The sequence below is a fragment of the Cheilinus undulatus genome, linkage group 20 (genome assembly GCF_018320785.1).
Source record: "Cheilinus undulatus linkage group 20, ASM1832078v1, whole genome shotgun sequence".
Lineage (NCBI taxonomy): Eukaryota > Metazoa > Chordata > Actinopteri > Labriformes > Labridae > Cheilinus > Cheilinus undulatus.
In genome coordinates this window covers 32669637-32684436 of record NC_054884.1, presented here as the reverse complement: position 1 = coordinate 32684436, position 14800 = coordinate 32669637, and the positions used below count along the sequence as shown (strand labels likewise).

Below are 14800 nucleotides of genomic sequence, written 5' to 3'. Positions count from 1 at the left end.
AGATGCACCTTACATAAACACCTGCCTCCATGTCTTCCACTGAGTCCAAAAATGTGCTTCCCTGCAAGGAGCCAGGCTGTAGTCCCACACCACTGATGTGAGCGGCATGGATTAACAGCGGAGAAACACTGTCTTTGAGCATCCACAGCATCACAGTATCTTGCCCATCTGCCATGAAGACATGGGCTAAAAATACAACTTTGCCCCCAGTGGGAGGAGGCACAGTGGGGTTGAGAAGGTTGCAAAGTGTCCACACCGGACATTAAAGCCAAGTGGCTGGAGAGAGAAAATACACCTGGCAGGTGAAGACATGTAGCTGTTATGATGCTCATGTTGATTTGATTTCTCGTTCTGTAGCCCAGTAATGTTGTAAAACAGCGACTTGCTGCTGCAGTAGCATGCAGCTCCATAACACAAGCACTCATACACTTTCTCATACATAAGCACTGTTGAGAAGTCATAAATCTACCAATTCCAAATTTGACCTAAGCTCAATTTCAGGTCTGGGTTTATTAATAGAACAAAGCACTCATATTAAAACATGTATTTGTATTTGATTTCCTAAGCTGTTTTAGAACCAAGACAAAAATATTCTGCAGTGTCACATTTTCTATCATTTATTTAAAATAAAAAGCAACTTCATCACAACAGTGGAATAGTGCTCTTATTACTTGATTGTAAACAGTGCAACTTCTGTAATTCATGCAGAAAACTAAATTATGCACCCTTTAATGAACCCCCTCCTTTCTTAAAATCAGCATAAGTCCATATCATCTAGAGAGAGTACAAATGTAAAAAGTGGCAAATGAGAAAGGCAAATATTTGTTAACCAGAGCTTAAACAATCATTACAGCTAATCTCAAACCTGTAGGAAACATTTATACTCTAAGCTCCATGCAGGACTTATCTTTAGGCTCAGTGGCTCACAGAAGACAACAGAAACCAGGTGGCAGCTTACCTTGCACAGTAAAACAAATATTCCAACAGAATCCAAGAAATATACAAAAACAAATCCAGTTTTCCGTCAAGCTTTAGACCGAGGACGTAATTCTCCCCCTGTGGCTGCCAGCGAGGGGCTGCAGGACAGCTGTTGCTGACGCAGAGTGGTGTCCTGCAGTGAAACCGGAGGAGTCCAGTCCAGGTAGGATCAGATCAGACCTTTGACACTTCCTTAGCCGAACCGCGTCCCATTCCCACACAGCTGGTAGCTCCTGCAAGCACACAACTGAAGAAGAAAGTTTGTTTGAGCTGAGCTGCAGCTGCAGCACCGTGCATGAAATCTCCAGCTGGGATCATTCTGCTGCAGATACGGCAAAACAAGGACGGAAGATTCCTTTACTTAAATGTCTGTTTTGTTATTGATATCTCATTGAAATCTACTGTTTTTAATTCTATGTGAAGTGCATATAACTAAATGTTTAATTGTGGTTGTTTTGCTAGTTTTTTTTAATTATAGATCATTTGTTTCACTTGTTGAAGAACTGTTACAAGAAGATGCTTCAAAGGAAAAGTTGAATTTTTTTTTTGTGTTAAACTCAACCCTAAATCATTAATTGACTTAAAAACAGAATCAAGTTTTGCTATATAATGTGTATCTAAATATGCCATGAATGTCAATGTGAGTTATAGTTTTCTCAAAAAGCATCATTTCAGTTTGCTGTGTAATTGCTGTTAAAAATCTTAATGAAAAGGGTCTTGGTGGGACTTTTTTTTTTTTTACATGAAAGGATCAAAATTCTTTCCATGGCTATCTTATTACAGATTTGCTCGTGGTCCTTAATTTTCCTACAGGGAAAAAGTAAGGGAAAAGTTGAAAATAAATAGGAGGAAGACCATCCATTTCAACACCATCAAAAAGTTCATATAGAATGTTTTTGTGCCCGTTTTTTGGAATAACAAAACGCTCATTTGTTAAATAATTAATCTACTATACGGCAATCTAAAACTATGATCTTTATGGAAGTAATTAAAAAGGAAACATCCTATTCAAATCATACCCTTGAACTGTTTCGTTCTTCCCTTCAAATTTGTTGCAAATCAACCACAAGAGGGCAGCATAAGTACTTCGAATCCTTTATGGTGGCACAATATGAGATGTAACATTTAAAGTGCTATTTAAGTGACACTACCATTGGTCACTACTTCATCTTCTTGCTATTTGTATATAAACGAGGGTTTACATTACTTGGCATGATTTCTTTAGATGAGAAAAAAGTTCAAGAAATATAGCTGCTTTTTTTATTAAAGAATTTGGAGGCCATTTCATTTAATTATGTTGGAGTGTGTATCATAAGTTAAACTATGCCCATTTTAGATAAGCTTTGTTCAAATAACATTCATATGTGCAGTAAGATGGATTTCAGCCATTCTGATTGGGTGAGTCTTCCTGGTGATGCAGTGCTATATTTGGCTGAAAGGTGTGTAGTATGATTATACGAGGAAAATGATATCTGTGATTACAAATGTTAACTGTGCGTCATCTGTGTCTTGGAATTTGAGCCTGCTTGTGATTTCCCCTCCCATGTGTGCAAAGTGTCCCTGTGAGGAAACAGGATGGGTAAAGAATCACACATTTTAAATTCATGTCTGGATTTTAGGTCCAGTTTGATTTCTGATGATTGTTACAGGTTACCAAATGTAAAATGATGTTTAATATCAAGTTTTTAAGGCAGTATGCAAGAGGGGGAGGAAAAAAAATCATGTTATTTTTCAAAATATCTTAAACTGCTCTGATTGGTAATTACTTTTAAAACTCATTTAAGATTAAAGTTGTATTATTGGCAGAAACTGTTCTCTGAGTTTATTTCCTTATGAGGTTTTCAGAAAATTAATTATTATTGAAACCGATATCTCAAGTAAGGTATTAAGGGTGTCAAGATTAATCTCACAGTTAATTAGGGTCCATCATTTTTGCACCTTTTTTAAAAGTTATAATTAATCAGAAGATTTACTGTCACTTACAGCACATTTTTTTAAGTCACAGCAGTGTCTTCCTGCCACCATGGTGGTCTTAAATAAGCTCACTACTGTTCTGTAATGTTTTATTTCACTGAAGAAAAAATCTAACAGACAACACACTGGACAAGTCAAAAGTCATCTACACCATGTGATATCAAACATTTACTTTTCTTCTGTCCCTTTATTTCCTTTTTCTTGTGGTTAAATTCATGTTAAATTATTGTCTTATATTTATGTCTATTTTATGCACTTATTGATCTGATTGTGGTTATAAAACAATATTAGTGGTTATATTATGAAAGATTATTTTCTCTCTTTTTGGCTTTTGGTGAAAAAGATGATTACTGAACTCTTAAGTTACACAGGTTTGATGTACGTTTTTTTTTTTTTTTTTTTTTTAAATTTGGGTACTAAAATTCCCCAGTACAACTGCCATTATTATTTTAGTAATTCTGGTAATATCAATAGAATTTGTAGAAACTGAGTTTCATTTCTTCCCTTTGGGCTTTAAAAACTATTGAATTTCTCAAGTTACATCACGTTTTATTAATTACTGCTTTGATTTCAAGAGAAAAGAATGATAAAATATCACTTTATTCCTATGTATATATTTTGGAAACGACTGTTTTAAGCATGAAAGAAATACAAGTTATGAACGTTTCAGTGTCGACGGTAGGAACTATTTTCAAAAGGATTCAGGGGAACATTATCAGCGGCACGCCGTTACCATGGAGATCTAACCTCCACATCCGGACGCTCAGTGAAAAGGTTTGTTTAGCAGTAATTTAACTGTTGTTTTCTTGAAATACTCGTTAATTCTTTGGCTATGTTACACATCTGCTTACTCACTGCATTGTAAAAATACAATTGTTTCTTTTGTAGCTTAGAAAAATATGTAGAAAGATTCTGTGAAAGTTTTGTTTTACTGAAAGCTCCTTTTAACCCGCGCTAACTGACGACAGCGGTACGTTGCTAAAATAAGCTAGCTTTTTAACATAAACGTGTGACTGTTCTTTACGGTGTTTTTATGTTTGTTTTATCTTCCGAACAGTTTTAAACATGGACTCGGAGTATGTAAAAAGGCACCTGGGTAAATGTCTGGTAGACGGACTGGCTGAGGTGGCCGAGCAGCGTCCAGTTAACCCGATCTTGTACCTGGCCCACTGGCTCTACAAATACAACGAAAATGTGGAGTATGAGACACAGGTGGGCTGTTATGCTGTCAATCTATCAGTAGGGGGAAGCATTGCACAACAGGTTTTTTTCCGTGGCAGTATTTCCTCTTCAGAGTGAAATTTTTGAATGTGGCCATATTTATGATTAATTCCTTCATTTGGGAAGTATTTTTTTTTATGGCAAAACCTTTAATTGTCTTGAAGTCACATTTATACTGAATAGATGATTTGGGTGCTTCTCTTATTTACAAAGCACTTCAGTCAATCATGAGGGTAAGGTAGGATAGCTCTTATTAGGAACTGTAATGATTATATTATCTCGTTTCTCCATCCAAGGCAGTCTGTAAGGTTTTGCTATTAATTATTTATTCATTTTGAATTGGTATTTTGAAAAAAAAAAAAAAAAAAAGAATTGTATCAATTCTAGGGCTTTTTTCTTGATCCCAGTCCATTGTGATCTTCTGATCTTGAATCTGTGATCAGCTGATTGGGCAAAAGAATCAGCTGACTTTTCAGTAGATTCTAAAATGTAAAAGTTAGTTACCTATAATATGTAGGATTATAAAGACATAAAGTGATTTTGTTGTACAGTTAATATTTGTTTTTTTTTCAAGGCAACAAAGTGACTATAATTATAATGCATGTTAATAGGTTCAGTTGTTTGACTATATTTATATTTTTGTTTTTTTCACTTAAGCAAATGATCGAAATCATTCTTTTCTGTACAGCTGAAGATAAGAAAAAAGTTCCCAAATCAAATGTCATCTTGTAAACCCCATGTCATTGTGGGTAAGATATGAAAAAAATATTATCAGATCCATCACAAAAGAAATTACTCTTGATAGCACAGCTGTCTTTCAAACTCATAGAAATGAATCTACCTCTGCGTTCACCTCAACTCCCCCCACTACTACCTCAAAGCCCTGATCTCCAGTAAGTTTCGAAGGCCACGGTAAAGGATGACACTGACTTAGACAGTCTAAGCTCCTCAGGCTGAGACCTGTAAAGCTACCTAGCTTAGTGAGGCCATGACAACACAGACCTTTTACCTTTAGCTTACACTGAGGTGCCACTAACACAGAAAGGTGACTACATATGCCTTAGGCTCCTTAGAAATATAAAGTCACAGGGTCAAAACTGTTGCAAGCCTTAAATGTGTCAGGTATTGTAAAACATGCAGATATTAAGTGTGTATGAGGGACCAAATGACACCACAAACTTTTATTTTTACAGAAAAAGGCTGATTTGGCTCTCCTGGAGGAAGAGCATGCAAAAGCCAGAGAGGAAGCAGTAAACGAGGAGAAGCTGAGAGAGGTGGAGCAGGAGAAAGCCAGAGAGGAGGCGTTACACCAGGAGAAGCTGAGAGAGGAGGAGCAGGAGAAAGCCAGAGTGGAGGTGTTAAACGAGGAGAAGCTGAGAGAGGAGGAGCAGGAGAAAGCCAGAAAGGAGGTGTTACACGAGGAAGAGCAGGAGAAAGCCAGAGAGGAGGTGTTACACGAGGAGGAGCAGGAGAAAGCCAGAGAGGAGGTGTTACACGAGGAGGAGCAGGAGAAAGCCAGAGAGGAGGTGTTACACGAGGAGAATCTGAGAGAGGAGGAGCAAAAGATCACTGAGGCCTTGGAAGAGTCTAGAAATGTATGTTGTGCAATGGTAACACCCAAGCTTTGTTTGATATGAATTTGAGTCTGGTTAGGAAGAGATGATAAAATTATCCCACAATTTTCTAAAATTTCTGTCAAAAAATGTATGATTAGACTATTGAGACTACTGTGTATATTTCTTTGTATTTTGAATCAAATTTTGTTTTGTTGCAGTCACCTTGTAGTCAGTGAATGATCACCTACTCCCCCCCTGTTTTGTGAAGTTAATTTTAAGCAAAGATCAAGTGCTAGAAGTAAGATATGACAGAGCAAGAAGTAAGGAAGGTCCAGGAAAGCAATGTCATCCTAGTAATGTAATCAATTACAAAAGCCCAAGTTGGATTGCAATTCAAATTCTTACCACAAACTTTTAAGACCTTTCAAAAGTATTTCAACATCATCACATTAACAGATCACCGAGCAGGAGCCTTTAAAGTCTAAGACATCCACAACAGCCCCAAAAGAAGCTGAAGAAGACAACAAACCCGCAACAGAAGAGAAAAAAGGCACACCTGACCAGGAAATCAATCAGGACGCAGAAGAACTCAAAACTGAAGATCAGGAGAGCAACACAGAAGAACAAAAACCCAAAGATAGGGTGAGTGACACAAAAAAACAAAAACCCAAAGACAAGGAGAGTGACACAGAAGGAAAAAGTGAAGATCAGGAGGGTGGTACAGAAGAGCGAAAACCCAAAGATCAGGAGGGTGGTACAGAAGAACAAAAACCCAAAGATCAGGAGGGTGGTACAGAAGAACAAAAACCCAAAGATCAAGAGAGCGACACAGAAGAGCGAAAACCCAAAGATAAGGAGAGTGACACAGAAGAACAAAAAAGGGAAGCCCAGGACAGTGACGAGAAACCAGAGGTGATCTCAAATCTGTGTGCTTTTGGTGGTGGATTCTCCCTGATGTTTCATTATCTCTTCCTAGGTGTGATTTTCTATGATCTTCAGTTTCAAATCAAATCAAAATCATAACAGCAGGGCATATATCATGATTATTCTAATGCATATTTTACTTTCTATGATGTAGAAATAATCACCCAATAATTTCAATACTTTAAGTTGACTGTGTGTCTGCCAGGTGGATGTTACAGAGGAAATAACCAAACTAGAGTCCCCGGAGGTGAAACCTCTGAAGGCCAGCAGCTCTTCTCTCTCTGAGGTGAAAGAGGAGTCTTCAGAACAGCCTGATGAAAAACCTGATGTGGTACTGAGGAGTGACGAAGCAGAAGAAAAAACAGAGGTTGAGCCAGAAAAGGATAAAGAAGAGGGGAGAGAGAGCAGTGAAGAGAAGGAGGATAACCAAGAGGAGGGCAAGGTGATGACATATGATAAAACTTTCTCACAAATCTCTGTCTGATAGATTTGATTTGGGGATTTTTACCAAATCAAAGTTTATATTTCTGGTACTGTAACAATCATGTTTATCTCTTTACAGAAAAATATACAGATAAGTCATGCATTCCCACTCAGCTAAAGAATATTGAGGTATTATGAAGTCCATGTCATCTGGCCCTGAATTGTTTGCATAACTTGTTTTTCTTTCTCTGCAGGCAGATGATCAAGCTAACACTGAATCTGAGCAGACTGAAATGCCAGACCCGACTCCAAATCAAGATGCCGAAGACTTAAAAACAGATGACAAAACCCAAGAGCAACAAGACAAACAAACCCCTCATACTCCCCACTCTGAACACACTGAGAAGGTGACAAAATATGAGATTTTTGCAGCTGATTTTGGTCGGTTTTGGAGGCAAGTAAGGCAGGAAAAAAAGAGAGGGAGGATGTTGCTGAAAGGTGAAAAACAGGAAAAAGAAAGATGAAGATAAGTGTCACAGGCCAGGAGGTGCCAATTGCAGCAAGGAGATAAATCCGAGAAGATGAGGGAGGTGTGTGTCAGTGGAGGAGAAGAGAATACAGACAGGAATCAGGATGAGGACTGTTGGTCATCTGAAAAACCCAACTTTTGTCATAGCTGATTAATTTTCACTTTTTGAAAAAAAGATTTTTTAATTTAAACTTTTTTTTAATCAAGGATTTACTGATTGTGATTGATATACTTAATATTGGATAAGAAAAACCCCATTTATTGCATTTCACTGTTTCCAGAACAGGTGGAGTTTAAACCTGGACAGGAGGTTTATAGTGTATTACAGTTTGTGTAATATAGAGCAGTGATCTCTAGGGGAGGCCATGAGCACCAGGGGGAGTCTTGACTAATGCTGTGCATAAAGCCAAGGCTTAAGGTGATTACCATCAGATGTGTGAATGAAAGCATGCAGCCTTTCAACCATGCCAGCCTGTTGGAGTGTAACTGGATTAGACGCTATGTTTGTTAGCTTGCATCTGGACATGGTGGAACATTGTTTTTACATTGAGTGTGCTAATATTAGGAACATTATACATAAACAGACATGGAATAACATGTTATTAACAGTATTAACACAATCAAAGTAGCAGTTAAGTATGGATTACTGCAAGAGATTGTAAGTGGAGTCATCAACAGACAGGCAGGGAAAGCTTTGATGTGTAATGTTTAACAAGGACTGTCTGGATCATTTCATCTCAGGAGACAGACGATCGACTCACAAGCAAGGACGCTGATAGCTCGGCTGCAGCTGACAGTGACGTAACTGCAGAGGAGCGTGAGAAGCCTGTGGCTCCACAAGATGAGAAATCTCCTGATGTGGAGGACGTCTAGCTGAAGGTAGGGCCTGTTGCCCAGCTGATAACAAGTAGATATGAAAAAGTATAATCTATTAAAACATGTGTCTAAAGCTTCTACAGTCTATGGTCTAAAGTTCCACCAATAAAGGAGTATTGTTTTGCCTTTTTTTGGTTTAAGTTCTAATAAAGTATGTCTCAGTTTTATCTTTTGTTTTAGGAGGAAGACGGCCATATCTGAAGATGTGACTGCTGTTTGATGATCGAATCACTCAAAATAAATGTGAAACTATTCCAGAACTTGCATATAGTTTGGTGGATATACTGTATGTCTGAAAATGTGCAGCTTTTGTCAATAGATTTTTTCCTATATCTTTATTTATGTCATTGTATTGTTTTCTTTAATCCTGCTTAGTTTTACCTTGTGCTGTCAGTTTCTGATTTTATTTTCCAGTTGCCTTCCTCTGTGTAGCTGGTTGGGCTGCATGCCTTTATGTATAAAGAGGCTTTATAAATAAATAATGTTGAGTTCAATTTAGGGCTGTCATCATTAATGCATTAATAGTGATGGGTAAATCTCCATAATTTGTGCATTAATTTGAAAAGTTGTATTAATTGCATGCTTTATTGTCCCTTTTAGCGCTTCTGTAAACCAGTTTTTTCAGGCACTTATTCACACCCACTAAAAACAGCTCCTTAGTCCACTTTTGGGTCCCGACCAAGCGGCAACCTCCGGTCCCGAAAAATGAAGCCAATGCGTAAGTGCAAAAAAATTGTTATACATCACATGTCCACTTGAGGCTGGCTGCAGGAACACCAGAAGTCCCGTCTTAACACTTGTTAAAAAGCTGTTTTTACACTAGAAATAAACTGGTTTACAGCCCGGTTCTAAAAACCAAACATGTCTCATTAGCTAATGTCTTCATGTGCTCTCACTGTACGGGGGGTGAATTTTTTTTGTACCACAATGGTTTTGTTTTTATTAAGGAAAAACCTTACTTCAGACTGATTGGCACATCTCATTTGATTGAGTGATAGTTCAACAGGCAGAAGCTACGTTTCTGTAAACCAGAATGCTACCTAGCTGCCAGGAAGTTGAGCTTAGTGGGCAGGGCGTTAGGTTGATCCAAAGTTCACTTGAGGCCACAATTTCAATATGAAAGCCGCCACAGATTGGCTTCAAGAGCTGTTTGAGTCCACCTATTGTAAGCAGATGGCTGACGTCACGCAGGGTTTGTCCATTTTTTTCTACAGTCTATGGTCCTGACCCACTAGTGAAACAACTGCTTTTCAGCCCAGCTCGTGCTCTGCCCCTCCCATCAAGACAGCTCTCACTTTGATTTAAGTGAGGAGCAGAGGGAGCCGGCATACAGTCTGGTTAGTTTGAAAAGCAAGAGATGACAGAGACAGCTGTTGGGTTACTGAAAAATGTAAAACGACGTCAGTCGCATGGAAACTCACTGGTTTTGAGGAGCCAGACCTGGGAAAGAACTTGCAGAATCTAATACAGTGGTGACTATCGCTAAAGAAGATACAGTATATTTATTTAATCATATGAAATGTAAACCCAAGTGCGACAATCTTGATCTCAATATCAATTGAAATAGAACTGGTTATGATTTTTGTCCAAATATGAGCCCGCGAGTCAAAATCCTACAATTTCACCTCCATTTGATATTTATACAGACAGTGAAGTATGTAAGCTGAGCTTTTCACATGTAAGATATTTGACTGAATGACTGCGCACATTTCCCTTTCCTTGCTGACCTTTGAACTGAAGGAGAAGGCGGAGGAATATTTGCACAATGATCGTTTTTGTCCTGTAAATCGTCAGTATTTGCGGTTTTCACGCTGCAGACGGTGGCTGCGTCACTGATCAGACACAGCTGTAATCAAGTGCTCTGATAAGTATCTCTGTTTTTTTAAAAACAGCTGGGAGGAGGATCTATTTTAGCTGGCGTTTAAATGTGCTGTTAGCCTAACTGTAGCCCCAGAGGAGCTGCTGTTATTGGAGTATGGAGATGTACTAACACTAAAAACGGACATAGGGGAGAAATGGCGATGGCATTCATCGCTAACGCCGTCACGACTGTCGTAGGAATGGTAACCGATGTGACGAACTATTTCACTGACATGTTTCTGACTCCTCCGCTGAAAGCAACTCTGAAATATTTGGAGGAGTCTGAGCTCAAAACTCTGCAAGCAGGTGAGTCAAAACTCTGTCTAAAAAGTTCATGTTTTGTTAAAACACCATCACAGTGTTTGTTAGGGGGCGAATGAAGCTATTGTGTAGTTGGAATGCAGCATTAAGATCATTGCTTAATTCAGTGACTCTTCCCCTCATTTCCTCACTCAGACCCAAGAACGGTGAAAGCAAAATCTCTGTGGCAGAGCTCTGGGGCTGTCATCATGGCAGTGAGGAGACCCGGATGATTTTTGTGCAGAGAGGTAATGCCTTTCAGCTTTATTTTATCATCTATTCAACCAGAATAAGCCTCATTTAGATTAAGAATCTCATTTGCCAGTGCCCTGACCAAAAGAGGCACACAGAGCAGAATGCCAATAGTCAAAGCATCTACCACCTTTTCCCCATTTCAGGAACAGACTCACAGCACTGAGACTAGTTTCTAGTAGTATTCACATGAATAGAAATACACAACTATGAGAGCTGTAGGTGAAGTATAGCCTTATTAGGATATACCAGTGATTTTGTCTAAAAGTGAATGTGCAATGGCGGCCAGGCAACTTCATCATACAGAGTACAATGATAAGTTAAGGTCTTGAAATTAATTTAAATGCATTGTTTTGAGAAGATGCATATACATGTATGAAGCATCACTGTAATTAATGAGAGGCATGAAAGTGGCAGCGACTAGTCTTTTTTTGCATCAGAATAAACTGAGGCTTGTTTATCTCGTCCAATGCACGACCCTTTTGTGGGCCCCAAAGGAACTGCAAGAGGCCATTTACAATATTGCCTAAAACACATAAATATAAACACAGATTTAAAAACTGCAACCACTTTACAACTATCTTGAAATACTTAATTTTTTTTTTAAATGTTACAGAACTAACAAAACAGAGCCAGAACATTTAGCTTATACGTCCCGTTTTTATCATTATTTTGTTTAGTATAGTGAATCAGTGCCACAGTTTAACTGGTGTTGTTTTAACTTCAGACACTCCAGCAAACATTTTCCATTTCTATTTGCTCCCCAATTAGGAGAATTTATCAGTGCCTTCAGGGACATAAAATCACTAGAAATAACTCTTTCGAGTCAAACGTACAGAAGTACATTAGAAGACTTCAGCTTTAGGAAAGAAACTACAGAATGCATTGCATTATCATGCATTATCAAAACCAAGTTAATGATGGCGGCTCATTAATTTTACTTTGTGACAACACAAACACTTTTCTAGTAGCATGAAATGGTCTGTTTTATGATGTTAAAAAAGTTAAGGTTAAAAACATCTCATGGTTACATGAGGGGCTTTGAAATGACCTGTGGCTTAAGTTTGGGAACTATATCAGAAAAGTGATTTATTGCTATGAAATGTTTCTACAGCAGCAACACAAACCAAACTTTAAACCAAACTTTTACATATCATTCTTTCCAGCAGTGCCTCATGGGTAAACTCCAGTTGCTAAATTGAATCTACTATATGATTATGTTTAGCCTTAGTAGAGTTTTTAGATCGTGATTGCGTTGATTTTTCTTTACCAGCAGTTTTGGATAGCCATAATTTCTTCAGCATTATTCTTTAAAAATGCTCATATTCCAGACTGACAAAAATTATATCTGGGAAAATTTTTGATCTCCACAAAAAACATGACATCTATTTTATTTATTTATTTATTTATATTTTTTTTGCCTTTGGTGGTTTAAGCAATATTTTTCTGAGTAAGAACAATTAAGCAGGCAAAGCTTTAAATTGTGGTTATTATTTTTACCAAGAAAAAAACTATATTTTAAAGTATTTTAGCTGAGCTAATTGCATATCAATGTACTTTGCGGGCAGCAAAGAGGATATTTAGGTAATGAAAGAAAATGAGGCAACAAATGCTTTGTATATTATATTTGACCTGCAAGAGCAAATCTAATAACAATTCCAAATCACCTCAAAATTCAGTTAAATAATGTGAAACAATATATTTATTTATAGTATAAAATATGTCATTAATTTTGATCAGTGGTCATATAACATTCTTTTATTTGATCTGTTGTTTCTATCCTGATTGTCTGCAGGAGGCTGCAGAGCTGTCCTCTCTCAAACCCCAGCTGGATGAGCTTGGGGTCCCTCTGTACGCTGTCGTGAAGGAGGACGTTGGCACCGAGATCCAAAACTTCAGACCGTACTTCAAGGGGGAGATATTTTTGGATGAACAGGTAAATTTATTTTTCTGTAAAGAATCAACACATTGACAAGCTTCCACATGATACCGGGATTTTCCATTTTAATAAGAATAAACACTGATCTTCAGACAAGATTAAAGCAGTTTTCAGAATCCTTTCATAAACACACTGAAGTCATTCATAATCCATGGTAAATCAGTTTAGATCTGCATGAATCATTCAATGCATCATTTTATGATCTTCTTTCTCTGCAGAAGAGGTTTTATGGACCCCGTGAGAGAAGGTTGGGTCTGCTGGGGTTTGTGCGTGTCGGCACGTGGTTGAACAGCTTTAGGGCCATCAGGAACGGCTTCTTTGGAAACATTTTTGGAGAGGGTTTCGTACTCGGTGGGGTCTTTGTCATTGGTCGGGGACAGCAGGTAAAACCTTAATGAACATTAGAATTCTGTCACTTGTACTGAAAAATATCATGGTTAACAGCTTGAGTTGTGTGATTTTCTTTGGATAGATTAAAACTCCTTATCGTTTTCATCCTCTTTCAGGGAATACTTCTGGAGCACAGAGAGATTGAATTTGGAGACAAAGTCGACCCTGACCATGTTCTCTGGGCTGCAAGAAGAATAACATAAGAGTTAAAGGTCTGTGGAGAACAGATGATGAATCTAAAGTCAAAAGAAAGTAATTGAAAGTTGTTAATAAGCTTTCAGGTTTGTTGGTGTTCTTTCTCAGGATGCATTTAGCAGCATGACTTTGCAGTAAAAGGATGTGAGTGTGTTTATGATGGTTTGTCTTTAAACTCAAAAGAGGAAGCAAGCCTGATGTCTAACACTGTTTCCTGTTATTAATCTGTGATGCTGTGGTTTTGTTATTTTGAGAGCCAAGACACTTTGACCTTTGACAAATAAAGCCTTTTTTGTGCTCAACAGCTTCTTTTGTACTGCTTGAGAGAAGATGTTCAGATGTTAGACGTTTTATTTTTTAATCTGTTGGTTTTAGGGTGAGGTGGGGCTGATTCCTGCAGGGGCTTCGTCTGCTTTTAGTGTCTGGAAAATATTGACTCGCACAAAACCAGCCACTTAAAAAACACTCTTCCACTGGATGCATTTTAGACGACTAAAATCATCACTGTTTGAAATCATGTGGTCTAATTGCAAAACTGATGCATAATGTACTTTATTCCTTTGTTAGTCTGCTGCATATGAGCTTTTTGTCAAGCAGATTTTACAGGACATATAAACTAATCAGTATATTGATGCAACCTGTAATGGTGGCTACAGTGTTTGTCGGCACTGATGCAATAACAATTTTGCCTTTGGAAGGTGGCAAATAAGCATCCCAGTGTGAGGGTCTAGCATGCAAAAGAAGTTGCAAAGTGCTCAGAAATTCCCTAAAATCTTACCTTTCTGTCTCTTATTTTGAAACCTTGGCATGTCCTTTTGCAGAGGAGTCATTTTATCATTGGAAAATAATATCGAGATAAATTTGCTCCTCAAAAATATTCTCTACAGTAACTCAAACGTGCCCATTGATTCCCCTCTATATCAACCATAAAACAGCTGTCATTGCTCTGCATGGGAGCAACATCGTTTTGAGTAAGAGTTTCCAAAAGAGGAGCTAACAGCTGCACTGGGATAGGAGAACATTTTATGAGCATCTTTTTCCAAAAAATATTTTTGGGCATACTGGATTTAAGCCTCGGCTGTCTGGTTTGAGGGCAGCAGCCTCTGTACACAGAATGAGCAGACATAATCTCTATAGGGCCCTGTCAGATGCCACTTAAAGTCTAGAAGTGGAAAAAAGGATTTTCTTGGTCAAATATTCTGTATTGGTCTTTCCCTGATGAAAGCAATAGGGCTCAGTAAAGACCCTGGTCTCAATTATGCACTGAAACTAGGGGCTACCAGCCAGGAGATTGTGATCTAGCATCTGATCTATCATCTTTGAGACATGTCAAGTTGAGCTTTAACACCTAGATCCAATCCACCTTGTTTATGTAAAGCATTT

General features: G+C 38.1%; 3 protein-coding genes across 4 annotated transcripts in view; 2 read left to right on the top strand and 1 right to left on the bottom strand.

The window, feature by feature from the left end:
• The window catches only part of scn4aa (sodium channel, voltage-gated, type IV, alpha, a), a 28207-nt gene extending 27008 nt beyond the window's left edge, over positions 1 to 1199 (bottom strand). Inside the window, exon 1 of the mRNA XM_041816256.1 lies at positions 959 to 1199. The gene's annotated coding sequence lies outside the window, so the exon portion shown is untranslated. The remainder of the gene's footprint in view (positions 1 to 958) is intronic.
• Positions 1200 to 3707: 2508 nt separating this feature from the next.
• On the top strand, positions 3708 to 8934 carry dydc2 (DPY30 domain containing 2). Of its 2 annotated transcripts, XM_041816338.1 has the most exons (8): positions 3708 to 3726; positions 4010 to 4164; positions 5367 to 5768; positions 6186 to 6641; positions 6859 to 7095; positions 7331 to 7483; positions 8347 to 8484; positions 8662 to 8934. In XM_041816338.1, the coding sequence occupies exons 2-7, from the start codon at positions 4018 to 4020 to the stop codon at positions 8476 to 8478; spliced, it is 1527 nt and encodes a 508-aa protein (XP_041672272.1). In that variant the 5' UTR covers positions 3708 to 3726; positions 4010 to 4017; the 3' UTR covers positions 8479 to 8484; positions 8662 to 8934. The 2 variants fall into 2 exon arrangements, with proteins under 2 accessions (XP_041672272.1, XP_041672273.1); XM_041816339.1 differs by lacking the exon at positions 6186 to 6641.
• A 1287-nt stretch (positions 8935 to 10221) lies between these two features.
• On the top strand, positions 10222 to 13719 carry LOC121528379 (peroxiredoxin-like 2A). Its single transcript, XM_041815819.1, has 5 exons — positions 10222 to 10647; positions 10798 to 10889; positions 12689 to 12829; positions 13051 to 13215; positions 13339 to 13719. Exons 1-5 carry the CDS (start codon positions 10497 to 10499, stop codon positions 13423 to 13425), a joined length of 636 nt encoding a protein of 211 aa, XP_041671753.1. The 5' UTR covers positions 10222 to 10496; the 3' UTR covers positions 13426 to 13719.
• Positions 13720 to 14800: the final 1081 nt, after the last annotated feature.